This window comes from Lycorma delicatula, chromosome 11, assembly GCF_047948215.1.
Source record: "Lycorma delicatula isolate Av1 chromosome 11, ASM4794821v1, whole genome shotgun sequence".
Classification (NCBI taxonomy): domain Eukaryota; kingdom Metazoa; phylum Arthropoda; class Insecta; order Hemiptera; family Fulgoridae; genus Lycorma; species Lycorma delicatula.
Window position 1 is genome coordinate 71,898,276 of NC_134465.1, and position 13,545 is coordinate 71,911,820.

At 31.8% G+C, this 13,545-nt stretch overlaps 1 protein-coding gene and 1 long non-coding RNA gene across 3 annotated transcripts in view; one reads left to right on the forward strand and one right to left on the reverse strand.

The window, feature by feature from the left end:
• The window catches only part of LOC142332315 (protein O-mannosyl-transferase TMTC1-like), a 507,352-nt gene that overhangs the window by 156,226 nt on the left and 337,581 nt on the right, over window positions 1-13,545 (reverse strand). The window contains exon 4 of the mRNA XM_075378680.1: window positions 8,360-8,497. Within this exon, the coding sequence (XP_075234795.1) occupies window positions 8,360-8,497 (138 nt within the window). The remainder of the gene's footprint in view (window positions 1-8,359; window positions 8,498-13,545) is intronic.
• LOC142332316 (uncharacterized) overlaps window positions 1-13,545 on the forward strand; it is a 673,176-nt gene that overhangs the window by 5,377 nt on the left and 654,254 nt on the right. The window lies entirely within an intron of this gene.

Below are 13,545 nucleotides of genomic sequence, written 5' to 3' on the forward strand. Positions count from 1 at the left end.
TTTTTTCACCGATATATATTACGACAGTTTCTTAATAAACCTTTTAGAAATTCGTTTATATTCCTTAAAACCTATGTAGTGAAATAAAATAAACGAACATATAACGATGTAATCTATTTATATAAATAAAACACAATTCTTCTCGTGGTCCCTAATAATTCAGACTATTTAACTGATTTCACTGAAAATGTAATAATTTACTATTATTTGTCCCGGGATTGTTTACACGTTAATAGTTCCAGATAATGTAGACCGTTTAAAAGAGACATTGAAAATTTAATAACACAATAACTTTTCTTTCTTTTTCCTGTTTAGTCTCCTGTTACCTTTCAGATAATACTTCAGTGGATGATGTGTATGAGTGTAAATGAAGTGTAGTCTTGTACAGTTTCAATTCGACCATTCCTGAGATGTGTGGTTAATTGAAACCCAACCACCAAAGAACACCGGTATCCACGATAATAACACAATAACTGTCTGAGGGAGTCTTACCCGGATTTCCCCTCCCCCCACCCAAAAAACACCTAATTTTTTAACAAATCGTTCAAATACGATGTATTTTTAATATCCAATAAGAATTAGTTTGGAATATACTTGTTTCAAAATCAAAAATCAACTTACGCTCGTTTCGCTCGTTAACCTTAATAATTAACAGTAATATTTTGAATATTCGAAAATAATAAATTCAGTAAGTATTGCTGCAATTACTTTTTAAAAAATTTATTTCTTTTTGAAAATGTCATGCCTGACCGGGATTCGAACCCTGGACCTCCGGATGAAAGGTCAAGACGCTACCGCTCGCGCCACGGAGGCCGGCAATTATTTATTATTTAAATAATCAAAATGTGACTGTTAATTAGTCGAGGTTAGTGACCGAAGCGAGGGTAGGTGAAGTTTGGTTGGTTATATTTATAATTCATATCTATGATTATAAGCAATAATGCTTATATTTTTCATATGTTAAAATGGAGAATGTTTAAAATGACTGGTATAAAAGAGCATGTTGGTGTGTTATTTCTCCAATCGGGTTATTGTTAATATCACTATTTCCTGCTATTTTGAAACATGCATATTCCCACCTAATTATTATTGGATATTAAAAGTACATCGATTTTTGGCTCATTAGTTAAAAAATTAAGTTTTTTTTTTTGGTGGTGGGGAATTCCGAAAAAGATCCGTCTAAGGAGTGCCACCGTAGCGTGAGTGGTAGCTTCTCAGCCTTTCATCCAGAGGTCTCGGGTTCGAATCCCGGTCAGGCATAGCATTTGCACACGCTATGTCATTCATCTCATCCTCTGAAGGATACCTAACGATGGTTCTGAACTTAAAAAAAACTGTCTGTGGAAGTCGATATTGCATAAACAACGATCAATGTAAACAGTGACAATCGATATTTCGATATATACAACGGTATAAAATTTATTAAAAGAAGTTTTAGATTATTTTACATTTTTGTAACTTACGACAACAATGAAACGGACAATATTATAAAAACCATAAATAAATTGTACAATATTAATTCAAGATTAATTTTCTTTTGTCTTCGGTGTTCAGTATAAATTGATTTATACTGAACATTTATACTAACATTATTTTCATTCATGAACATGAATGGTCTAATAAATCATTATACTCACAAGCATTAGTTTAATGAACACAGCGGGTTCCAAGTGACAGAGCCCTCTGGCTAGACGGTAAGGGTGAGCGAAGCGAGCCGTGACAGCTGAATATCCCCTGACCGCGATGGGAAACGCAAGTAACCATACAGCGCGGGCGAAACGGCGATGGGGATGGTAATAAGTAAATAAATAAATTCGGCCCATTCACTTTCTTCGTTTTCTAAATTTCACTCGCTTATTAAAAATACTCTGGAGTTCTAACAAATAGAATGGTCTGTAGGTTGTTCGGCAGGGAACGGGTGAATTTTTGGTGTTTTTTTTTTTTTTTTACCAAAATATTTTATAAGACTCTTTAACCCTTAACCTCCCGCTTTATTTCGCGCGCGAATCGAGATTTCGGTAAAAGTTTGTTTATCTCGCTAATACTGAATTGTTTTTCATCCAAAAGATCTGAAAAAATTAGGGTATGTTAAAAATGCGTTATTAATTTATATTGTTCAACAAAAATTAATTTTTGTTAATATGTGATTATGTTGCGCGCGCACAAATTTGGTATAAAAAAATAATTTAAAAAAATTGCTTCCTTTCATAAAAGACATGTTCACTCGTTATTCTGTTGAATTTATGTTTGCATAGCAATTATATAAAAGATAACAAACCGCTGAATATAAGAATCAAATAAACAAAAAAAATACCAAAATACTAGGACTTAAACAATGACGTCAGTGAAAAAAAAGTACTGTGTTAGGACCCTTGTGAAATATCTACACTATACACGGCTGTTATTAATATTACATTTTCTCATAACTCAATGCGTTGTGATTAAATCAATATAAAAATCTTTTTTCTATGTTAAATGGTTCATGAGAAATTTGAATTTGAAAAATTGATTACCAGTGGTTAATATAGTGACCAGCGGTAGAGAAGGGGTTAAAGCTTATAAAATCTTTTTTAATTTGATTTATTTACTATGTTTGATAAAAAAAAAACACTGGTAAATGTTGCCCGACTTCCCGGCTACGCTGATCAATTCATGATTACATAAATAAACTTAAACGTGAAACCCAACCGCCAAAGAACACCCGGTATCCACGATCTAGTATAATTATCGTATGGTCTGACTAAGAATATATACAAAAAAATTGCAAAAATAACAAATTATAAAATAAAAAACAGATGAAATAACAAAAAAACAAGATTTTTGTTGGAAAGTGCGAAAAAAATAGATTTTAAGGTTGTGGAGATAAGATAACTGGAACAAAGTAGTCTGAGAGAAGGAAAAAACGTATAACGAAAAGATGAAAGAGTACTGGAAGATAAGGAAATAATAAAGGAGAAGGAAATGAAATTTTTATGTGGTCGTTAGGTAGCTATAACGAAAGACGAAGAAAAAGAGTTAGAATCAGAAAACAAAATAAAAATATATATATATATGAGGTAGGAAATAAGTTTTAAGAAAAATTTTTATAAAAATATTCATATAGGTTAAGTTAAGCAAATTTTCTTAAGTAAAGTTTTCTCTAAATCCAACACCCCTTTCAATAAATCTAGATAAAACAATAAAATAAGAAATATGCTTAAAATAAATAAAAAAAATTTCAAAAACTTTTTCTGTATTTTAGATCCGGTTATAATAAAAAAATTATAAAAAATGTCTCCGAAAAATATCAAAATTGTTTTTATCTGGATATCTCTTCATAACCTTTACGAGTTAAAAAAAAAAATAATGCCTCATTTGAAGTAAATCGGTTCGGTCATTCATGAGATAAATGATCAAAGCAGTGCGACACAATAAGTAAATTCGTACGCAGATATATGTTTCTTAACATAATTAAAATAAATAACTAAAAGATATGTAATAAGATAGATAAACATATGTATGTTTTATGTTATGTTAAATGAACTAGTTGAACCGTAAAACGTAAAGATTTGCAACGATAATTCATTTTTGATATGATCATTATTATACTTTGCTCTTTAATATTGCTATTCTAGTTATATTCGCAGGGAAATTAAACATAAAACACCAATGACGTTTTGAAAGAACGTCATTCTCCTTGGATGAAAGAGTGATTTTTACGTTTGTATTTCTCAGTTTTAGACTGTGCAAGACTACACTTCAGTTACACTCGTACATATCATCCTCTGAAGTAATACATGATTGTGATTCCCGGATGCTAAATGGGAAAACGTGGGAAACAGATAAGGTGAATGGGGGGAAAAGGAATATGATAAAAATGAAATGGAAAAAGGGAGAAAGGGTGAAAGGTTAAATTTTGTGAAATTCTATAATGTTATGTAAATTTCTTAATATTTCGTTTTAATTGTGATGATTTTGCAGCCATATCTCTTTTCGTCAAAAATTTATTTTCCACCGACCACTGTATTTAGAGAGTGGATTGAATTAAATCCTATAGGTTTTGCTGCTGTTTTGCCAATTGGATTTATTTACATTCTGACTTATAAAGTGAAAGTTTAAATTTTGTTAAGTTCCGTAATGTTCAGTTTTTTAATGTTTTATCAAACTTTAAATTGTGTTCACTTTATATATGTATATACAGTCATTCACGGGAACCGCGTGTTTTTAAAATAATCATAAAAAATTGAATATTTACTTTAAAAAAGTTTTATTGGTACTGAAACACTTGTTAAATCAAAGCATTTGTTACTTACTCAAGAACGAAAAATTATGTCCGGCAAGTGATGTCCATTTTGGGCAATACATTGTTGTAGCCTTTCACGGTAACTGGCCTCAATTCTTTGCAGCATGTCTACATCAATTTTGGTAACGTGATGACGAATTGCGATCTTTAGGTACTCCAATGTACGCGGTTTATTACCGTACTCACGCGATTTCAGAAACCCCCACAGAAAAAAATCACAACTACTCAAGTCGGGGGACCGAGGGCGCCAAGGAATGTCGCCGAATCTGGAAACGATCCGTCCCGGAAACAAGTTACGGAAAACAGCCATCGTTACCCTCTCTGCCGTCGCTGTTTGCGCTGCAGCTCCATCCTGCTGGAATAACACATTTTGAAAATCGATTTCCCGGTTTCGTAACTCGGGGATGAAAAACGTATTCAACATCGCAATGTAACGAACGGCTGTTACAGTTACGGCAGCGTCATTTTCTTCAAAAAAATACGGTCCAATAACACCGACCTTTCCTATTGCACACCAGACAGTCACCTTTGGGCTATGAAGTGGTCTCTCGTGAAGCTGATGTGGGTTTCTTTCTGCCCGATACCGGCAATTCTGTTTGTTGACGAAGCCATTCAGATGAAAACGGGTTTCGTCACTCTTTAACAATAAAAAATGTTCATTTTCTTCAAAAACGGTAAGCATTTGTCGACAAAATTGTAATCGCTGCGTGAAATCTTGCTCGTTTAACTGCTGCACGACGGCTATCTTGTAAGGATGGAAATGCAGGTCTGTATGCAGAATTCGTCTTTTGCTCATTTGAAGCGCTGCTAAATGCCTCTGAATAGAGCGGCGTGGGCTTTTGACAATGGCTTCCCTTACTCGTTCGATGTTTTCCGGAGTACTAGCAGTTCGTCGGGGACCCGGTGGTTTTTTCTTCAATATTGAACCGCTTGTTCGAAGGTTGTTTACCCGTCGCAATATTGTATTACGAGAAGGGACACTTGCATTACGATGGATATTAAACTAACGGCGGAAATCTCGCTGAACAACAGTTACGGATTCGTCATTTTGCACAAAACTGTCATACGCGTACAGGCGTTGGTGTAGCGTCCACGGCTCCATCTCAACAACTAAAATGTAAATGCTATCAACAAAGGAAACGTCAGACAACAGCCACGTGCCCCTCCCACCACGAACGCCCGAGTACAACCCACTTCAAAAACATCCGGTTCCCGTGAATGACCCAGTATATATATGCTCAAATCTAGCAATAGTGTAACATTACCTTGTCTGTAAATTAATAAATATTTATTTCCAGAAAAATGAAATATGTATTTAAAAAAAAATTATGTAAGTCTAGCGTAAGAATTTTGTTTCTTATGCGTTCTATCCTTGAGAGAGGAGTAAACAATTGAAAACTTAATATCTGATAAGTTAATGGTACACTGTTAAAAAATTGAAAATAACTTTGAAGAGGTTAGATAACCTTTAAAGAATATATTTTTTTTTAATATAATTGATAAATTAAAAAAAATATATTTTCAAAATAGTAAATCTCTTGTACTACCATTTCCCTTCTCTAACCTTTTATAAAACACTTTAATCCGTGGAACTCTTCAGAATGTTAATGAGTAAATAGAACTAAACTTGTCAATTAAATACGTGTTTATAGCCCTTTTTATGGCCCAAAAATGTGTGTATGTATTTACTTATTCAATGTTTGCTCTTATTGTACTGTTTATGTTACTTCAGAAATGACCAAATATCTCATTTAAAATTTAATTCTAAAGTTATTTTATAGACTATAAAATTTTAATATGATTTTAACTGTTGTTTTTAGTATTACTTTGTACTCAAAGAAACTTTTAATTTTTCATACGTCAGCATTATACAGAGTTATCATAAAAGAATGGTGCGGTTTTGAACGTGGTTTAAATTATTTACAGTTTGTTTTCTATTTTTCAAATTTGTCGTTTCAAACATTTTTTTACATAATTAATAAATTTCAACATGTGCGCCCTTATTCGCTCGACAAATGTCCAAACGATACTCAACTTCTCTCCAAATATTAGTTAACATTTCTTCGTTAATGGTTGTCATTGCTTCATTAATCCTGCTTTTAAGTGGTTTAGGTCGCGAATTTTTTGTGTATAAACATCGCTTTTGATGTACCCTCAAAACAAAAAATCGCAAGGTGTCAGGTCTGGACTCCTTCGAGGCAAAGTACGGGTCCTTGCCGGCGATATTCATCGATCTCCAAATTTTTCGTTCAAAGCGTCTGTGACAAACGCATTGAAGTGCGGGCTGAGCACCACTTGTTGGAAATGAAGTTGATGAATGTTTTCGAGTTCATCCGGCTGAGGAAAGCAATAATCGGTTAACATGTCAAGATACACGACTCCATTAATTGTTTTTTCAGCAAAGAAAAAAGGTCCTATTACACGATTTTTCATCACACCACACCAAACATTAACTTTAGGCGAATCGCGTTGTTTCTCAATAATTGCGTGTGTTTTTTCAAAGCCCCATATTCGTGAATTGTGTCTGTTAACACATCCATTCACATGGAATGTAGCTTCGTCCGACACATTTCAACAGCGAAATTCCATCATCGGGTTTCAATTCCTGCAGTATCTGGATTTTATAAGCGTGTAATTTCAGTTTTTTATGTAAAACTTTGTGAACTGTTGATTTTGGAATACCTAATTCGACGCTTCGACGGGGGATGGACTTCCCAGGACTTCTAATTGTCGATCGTCTGATTAGTTCAACCGTTTCGTCTGGTACACTTGATCTGCCGGTTGATTTCTGTTTCTTAACCGATCCGGTTTCTTCGAATCGTTTGAACCAACGTGTTATGTTATTTATGTGTGGCGGATCTCTTCCGAATTCACGTCGAAACGCACGTTGAACTAAAATTACGGATTTTAATTCGGCCATCAATAAAACACACTTTGCTTTGTCTTTATCCGAGAACATAGTAACTCACTAAACTCACCCCAACAACAATACAAGAACTGACGTTGTGGTTACAACTGCTGATATACAAACTTTTGGGTTGGAGGCTTTCAGGGATACCAGTATAACATCTAGAAATCTCCCTATAATCTTCCCATGAATTACTGAAACCGCACCATTCTTTTATGATAATCCTGTATTTCTTAAATGATTTTGATTCTCGATTTTACTGGTTAGAATCAGAAAATTATTTTTTTTTAGCGTTAAATTTGTTAACATTTTTATACAAATGAATATTAAACAATCTATATAAATTAAAATGTAAATATTCGTTTGTTCAAAATCTTAAATCTCCGAAGTTGTTCACCGATTACTTTGAAATTTTGACACAACGTTGCATTCGAATACGCGCGTGTTTCTGTATACCTACTATTTATATACTATTTTGTTTAACCTCCGGATCCACCGTTAGGCATTCTTCAGAGGATAAAGATGAATGATTTGTAGCGTGTGTGAAAATGCCATGCCTATTTTTATACTTAAGACATCACATCTACGACAGGTAAAACCATGCTTTTTTGAGAAAAAAAAACGCTATTTGTCGGACGTAAAAGCAACACACGCTATAATAAATATTTTACGATTCCATTTCAATGTTTCCGATATGTGTACCCGCTATAGACTAAAAAGCTGCTGGACCGATTTACTCGCGGTGAAAAGTAAGAAAGAGAAAAATTGGAAAAGGGAAATAGGGAAGAGGGTAAAAATGGATGAAGGGGAAAATGTAAAAAATAAAAAAGGGGAAAATATGGGGAAAAGGAAAAATAGGGAAAAGGGAAATGAAGGAGGAAAGGGGTGAAAGGGAAAGGGAATATGATAAAAATGAAATGAGGAAAAGGGAGAAAGGGAAAAGTTATATTTTGTGAAGTTCTGTAACTTTCATTTTGTTAATGTTTTATCAAACTTTCAATTGTGTTTATTTTATCAATATATGTACACTCAAATCTAGTAATAGCGAAGCATTGCCGGGTCTCCTAGTTGTAAATAATTAAAAAAAAGTTAATTTTTAATTATAAAAAAAAAAAATAAATAAATAAAGTATTTAATAATTAATAAATTATATTTTAATTTTCTCTTACCTTTTTACATACGGCCATGATTTATATAAATCATAAGCTATATTTACTAATAATACTGTTAGGCCGGTTTCTTTTGCAAGCATTGCTAATCCAGCTAAACAGCAACTTAATGTTACTTTCCGTTTTCCCAATTCTTCACTGAAACATAATAAAATAAATAATCGGTAAATAATATTTTTTTTGTTCATTTATATACAAAAAAGAGGTATGCTAAATTATTTAATAAAATAATTAAGAGTACGCTTAATTTTACTTAAAATTAATAAGATTAATACCCGTTTTAATTTTTAAGCTATCATCATCAGGGGTTTTAATAGAACCGACGAAAATAAATACGAAAGACAATATAAATGTAACTTGATTTATTACTTTTCTTGTATTGCTTATATTTATTTTAAATTAATGATATTTTTATTTTAAACTGTTGAAGGTATTTATTTAAAAATTAAATTCTTATTTATTTTTACTGAAAGAAACAGTTATTAACAGTACTCTTATCTCTTTCTTTCTTTAATGGTATATAGATATATATATATATATGTGTGTGTGTGTGTGTGTGTGTGTACACACATAAATACATTTTTGTCTATACTTCGAAAAATTTTTTTTTTGAAAATTATTAATGATGTAATTTTAATAATTCACATGAATTTTTTCACAATCAAAAATTTTTCACATTTATTCAAAAATTAGGAACTGATTCATAAAATTTTCTGAATATTTTCACCTATTAATCTTAGTATATTCAAGAGAATACCAAAAAAGAACGGGAACTATTTATTTTTTAAATAGTTTACTTTTTATTTTTATATTCAATAACCTTCGAAATATTCTCAGTTATATCCAATACACTTGTCCAGACTTTTTTTGTAATTGTTTAAAACATTTTTTGAAGGACTTTAAGACTTTCAAGGTTGTTTTTTTTTGTTTTCGTCTATTTTACAGTGGTAAATCGCTTTCCTTTGACGTCCCTTTTCATCCTTGAAAATAAAAAGAAGTAAGAAGATAAGAAACTGACTGAATACAGTGGATAGGATAGAGATCCTCCCTTTTTCAAACCTGCTGCACAGTGAGCGCGGTCTGGGTGGAAGCGTTATCGTGATGGAAAAACCAGTCACACGTCTAGACGCTTTTCCATACAGAAACACCCAGGTAAAATTCTTGATTTGTCGACGATTCGTTGTCATTTTCGAATTTTGTTTATTTTTAGTCGATTCAAACGTTTGTATGACGCCCAGATCGCAGATCCAATTGAAATTTTTTTCGTTTGTAGCGTAAAAACTACTGGTACACATGTATTTTGGTCTTCGAAGATTCTTTGTTGGTTTTTTGAATCGATTAAAGTGTTTCCACAGGGTTTTTTCATGAAAGGAAGCAAAAATTGACGGCCATGCGTTGCTGATGATTTTCAGCCATCGCGTTTTTGCTAAGTTGGAAAATACCTCTGCCGTTAAATATTTCTTATGCTTCCGTAGCACTTCTCAGGAAGGACACTGTCGCCTCACATACTAATTTGGAAAGATTTCCTACTATCTTCTAGCAATAGAGGTGAAAAACCATACCCCTCCCACCGACAATACAATTCCCGTTAATTTTGGTTAAATGCACACGAATGAATCACTTACTGCTATTGAAAGTAACAATTATTGTTAAAAATTCAACGAACCTATGTCAGCATATTAGGGGGAAGTGACGAGTGAAAAACACTCGTCACTTCCCTCCAATATGTCTCACACGATTCGATGTGACCATGCACATCCATATGCAGAAGATATTCAATTCCAAAAATGACAATTTCACTCTTTACAATAAGGACTGGTTGTATATTTTTTTTTGCCACATAAACTTGAAGCTTGTCCGTGGAATATGGAAATGGAATTTTTTAGCGTATCAAAAATGTCATGCCTGAACCCGGGACCTACGGATGAAAGGCCGAGACGCTACCACTGTGCCACGAGATCGGCTATCATTACACTTACAGAAAGTAACTCTCAGTAGAATCTCTTGCACCATAAATGAGACGATTTGTCTCATTTATGCTGCAAGAGATTCTACTAAGTACAAATGTACTTACTGCTTTCTGTATGAAAAATTTTGAAAAAATTATGTTTAAAAGATATTTAATGTGTTTTTTAACACTGTTTCTAAAATTGTTCAATTTGGGACCCTACATACAACCATTTTCACGAAGAAGGATTTTCAGTTCAAAATGTCATACAATTTTTTCATTAAATTTAAAAAATCAAAAATGGCTTCTAATTTTTGGGAAAGGAAGGTAGATTATTTTTATTGTTTTAAATCAATAATTTTCGAGAAAATTATTATTTTTGTAGATGTAAAATTAAATATACACGAGTGTGTGAAAGAAATAATTAATATTTCGAACGATGACCTGATCTTTTAACATTTTTCAAAATTTATTTTTTTTTTCATTTTTAAGATCAATTAATAAATCGAACATGAATTTATTTATTATTCACAGAAAAGTTTCATAAAATAGCGAAGTGATATTGAGGCAGCGATAGTTTAATATAGAGACGATGACGTCATAAAGTAAACTTGATATTACCGTTATATCGAGCTTTCCATAGAAATGACGGTGATGATTTGATGATAGCTATGATGATGATGATTAGTGCTTACATTGACAATAAAGTCATTATCTAAGTTCCATGAGAATCTTGACTACTTGATACACGAATGTGAATGCACTCCCGCTTCGGTCCAACCCTTTAAACAATAAACACTCGACGTTATTATGTATATGAACTTCAGTTGGATAGCCTATCTACCTTCCTACCGTATTGTAGTATTTTGCATACAAATACGGTAAGTGCTTGAAATTGTGATGTTTTCACAAAATTCTCTAGCTTAACGGTTAAGTATATTTTAATTAGGGGTTTTAATATATGTACTATACCCAAGAATAAAATCCAGCTTTATTAAAATCTGGAGAATTAAAAAAAAACTAGGTTTTTAAATTCGACAAAACATTCTACTGCTTTAAAATCCCTCATTGCAATCAATATTTATTTGAAACAACGTATTTGATATTAAACAATACGAGTATATTTATCCAAAAAATACATACATATACTTTTTTTTTATTTTGATATTACGAACCGCGTTGTAACTTTTATTTATTTTTTAAGTAATATTCGTTTATAATTTCACTATATCGTTTCTTTCTTTCTTCAGACCATTGGATGTTAATATATTGGATACCTTAATATACAGAGTGATTCAGGAGGAAAGGGCAATATTTTGACAACTCATTCTAGAGGCTAAAAATAAGAAAAAAGTTCATATAAACATAGGTCCGAAAACAGCGAGTTATACAGGGTGAAAGATTTCGCCCGACTTTCAGTTCCTCCGGGTAAATTTCTTTCAGGTTTAATTAGTATTAAATACTGGATCGTGGATACGATGTTCTTTGGTGGTTGGGTTTCAATTAATCACTCATCTCAGGAATGGTAAACGAAACTGACAAGACTATACTTCATTTACACTCACACATATCCTCATTCATCCTGAACGGTAATTCCCGGAGGTTAAACAGGAAAAAGAAAGAAAAGGTTTAATTAATAGTATTTTGTGATGTCTTATTTTGTATTTATGGAAAGGTATTTTTTTTTTTTTATTGTAGATCTCTTGTTTGGTTATTCCTTACTCTTTCGCCACTATTCCAATCTTTTCTATGGATCGCCATTTTTACAAAGTCATTCGTTTGGCTGTTTCTCCAAAATATGTTTTATTTAGGAGAATAAAACAATTGAATAAACAATTTTATTCTTAAATTGTTTTATGCTCCTATATAGGTAGAAAAAAAAATTCTTTGGTTTGTTAAATTTATTCACTAATGTTTTTAGGTTAGTATTTCGTTAACTATATTATGTTTTATTTCATCATCTCCTGTATCACTTGTCTCAATGACTACATAATTATAAGATGTTTAATTACTGTGTTATTTATTTTTGTTTTTAATGATAGGAATTTTTTTGTTGGATCCTTTTAATTAATTCGTACGCTTTCTCCATTTTCTCTATTATTTCAGAAAAATATTATTTTTTGAAAAAAATAGATTTTTAATTTGTTTTTCATTCAGCAAATATTATCTTTTACGTACTAAAATTAATTGAAATTCTGTGACAATATTTTTATTTTTTGTTCCTTATAAGTATTTTTGCTGAGATATTGTTTTTAGCAACAATCAATAAAAAATATAATTACATTTTTAAATTGTGGAAATATTTTCTCAGACACTGGAATAAAATAAATTAGTCTTCAACTATAATTACCGTAACTGAAACTATTATTTTTGTAACATGAATATCTAATTATATTTTGATGAAAAATGATTGTTTTTGAGTAATTAAAATTAAAATTCATTATTTCGCAAAGCTAGTCGTCATATTAAAATTTTACTTGCTCATTAATTGCATTTTTCATGTGAATGCGTGCGTGTTTTTGAGTGTGTGTGTGTGTGCGCGCGTAAAAGTTTTCTCCTCTACTTTTTTATGCGGAGTTTAAAATTGTCATTATTTATTACTAAAATTGTCATGGTTTTTCTAAATTTGAAAATACTTTTTTTTTTATCTTCCTTGATATGGTCAACGTAATTAGATATTTGTTTATACATTATTCATATGCCGATAAAAATTCCTGATAACATTTTTTAACGGTTCTGTTTATTATTGCTGTATAAAAAAAATACTTCGTTTATTCATTTCTTGTTTAGCTTCCGGGAATTACCTTTCAGATAATACTTCAGAGGATGATCACAAATATCAGTGTAAATGAAGTGTAGTCTTGTACATTCTCAGTTCGACCATTCCTGAGATGTGTGGTTAATTGAAACCCAACTACTAAAGAACACCGGTATCCACGATCTAGTATTCAAATCCGTATAAAAGTAACAACCTTAACTAGGGCTTAAACTTTGCAACTCTCGACTTTCAAATCAGCTGATTAGGGAAGACGTGTTCACCACTAGACCAACCCGGTGGGTTTTTATAATAAATACTGTAAAAATGTATAACCACTCAGTGTCTGTTCAAGCCTCTGCATCCTCATTTATAAAAAAACGTTAATTTTTAACAAAACAAAAAAAGAAGTTATTTCGTCTTCGATGAAATGAAATGTTAGCTCAAAATTATTTCATTAGATTTCGTCTACGAATTGTTATT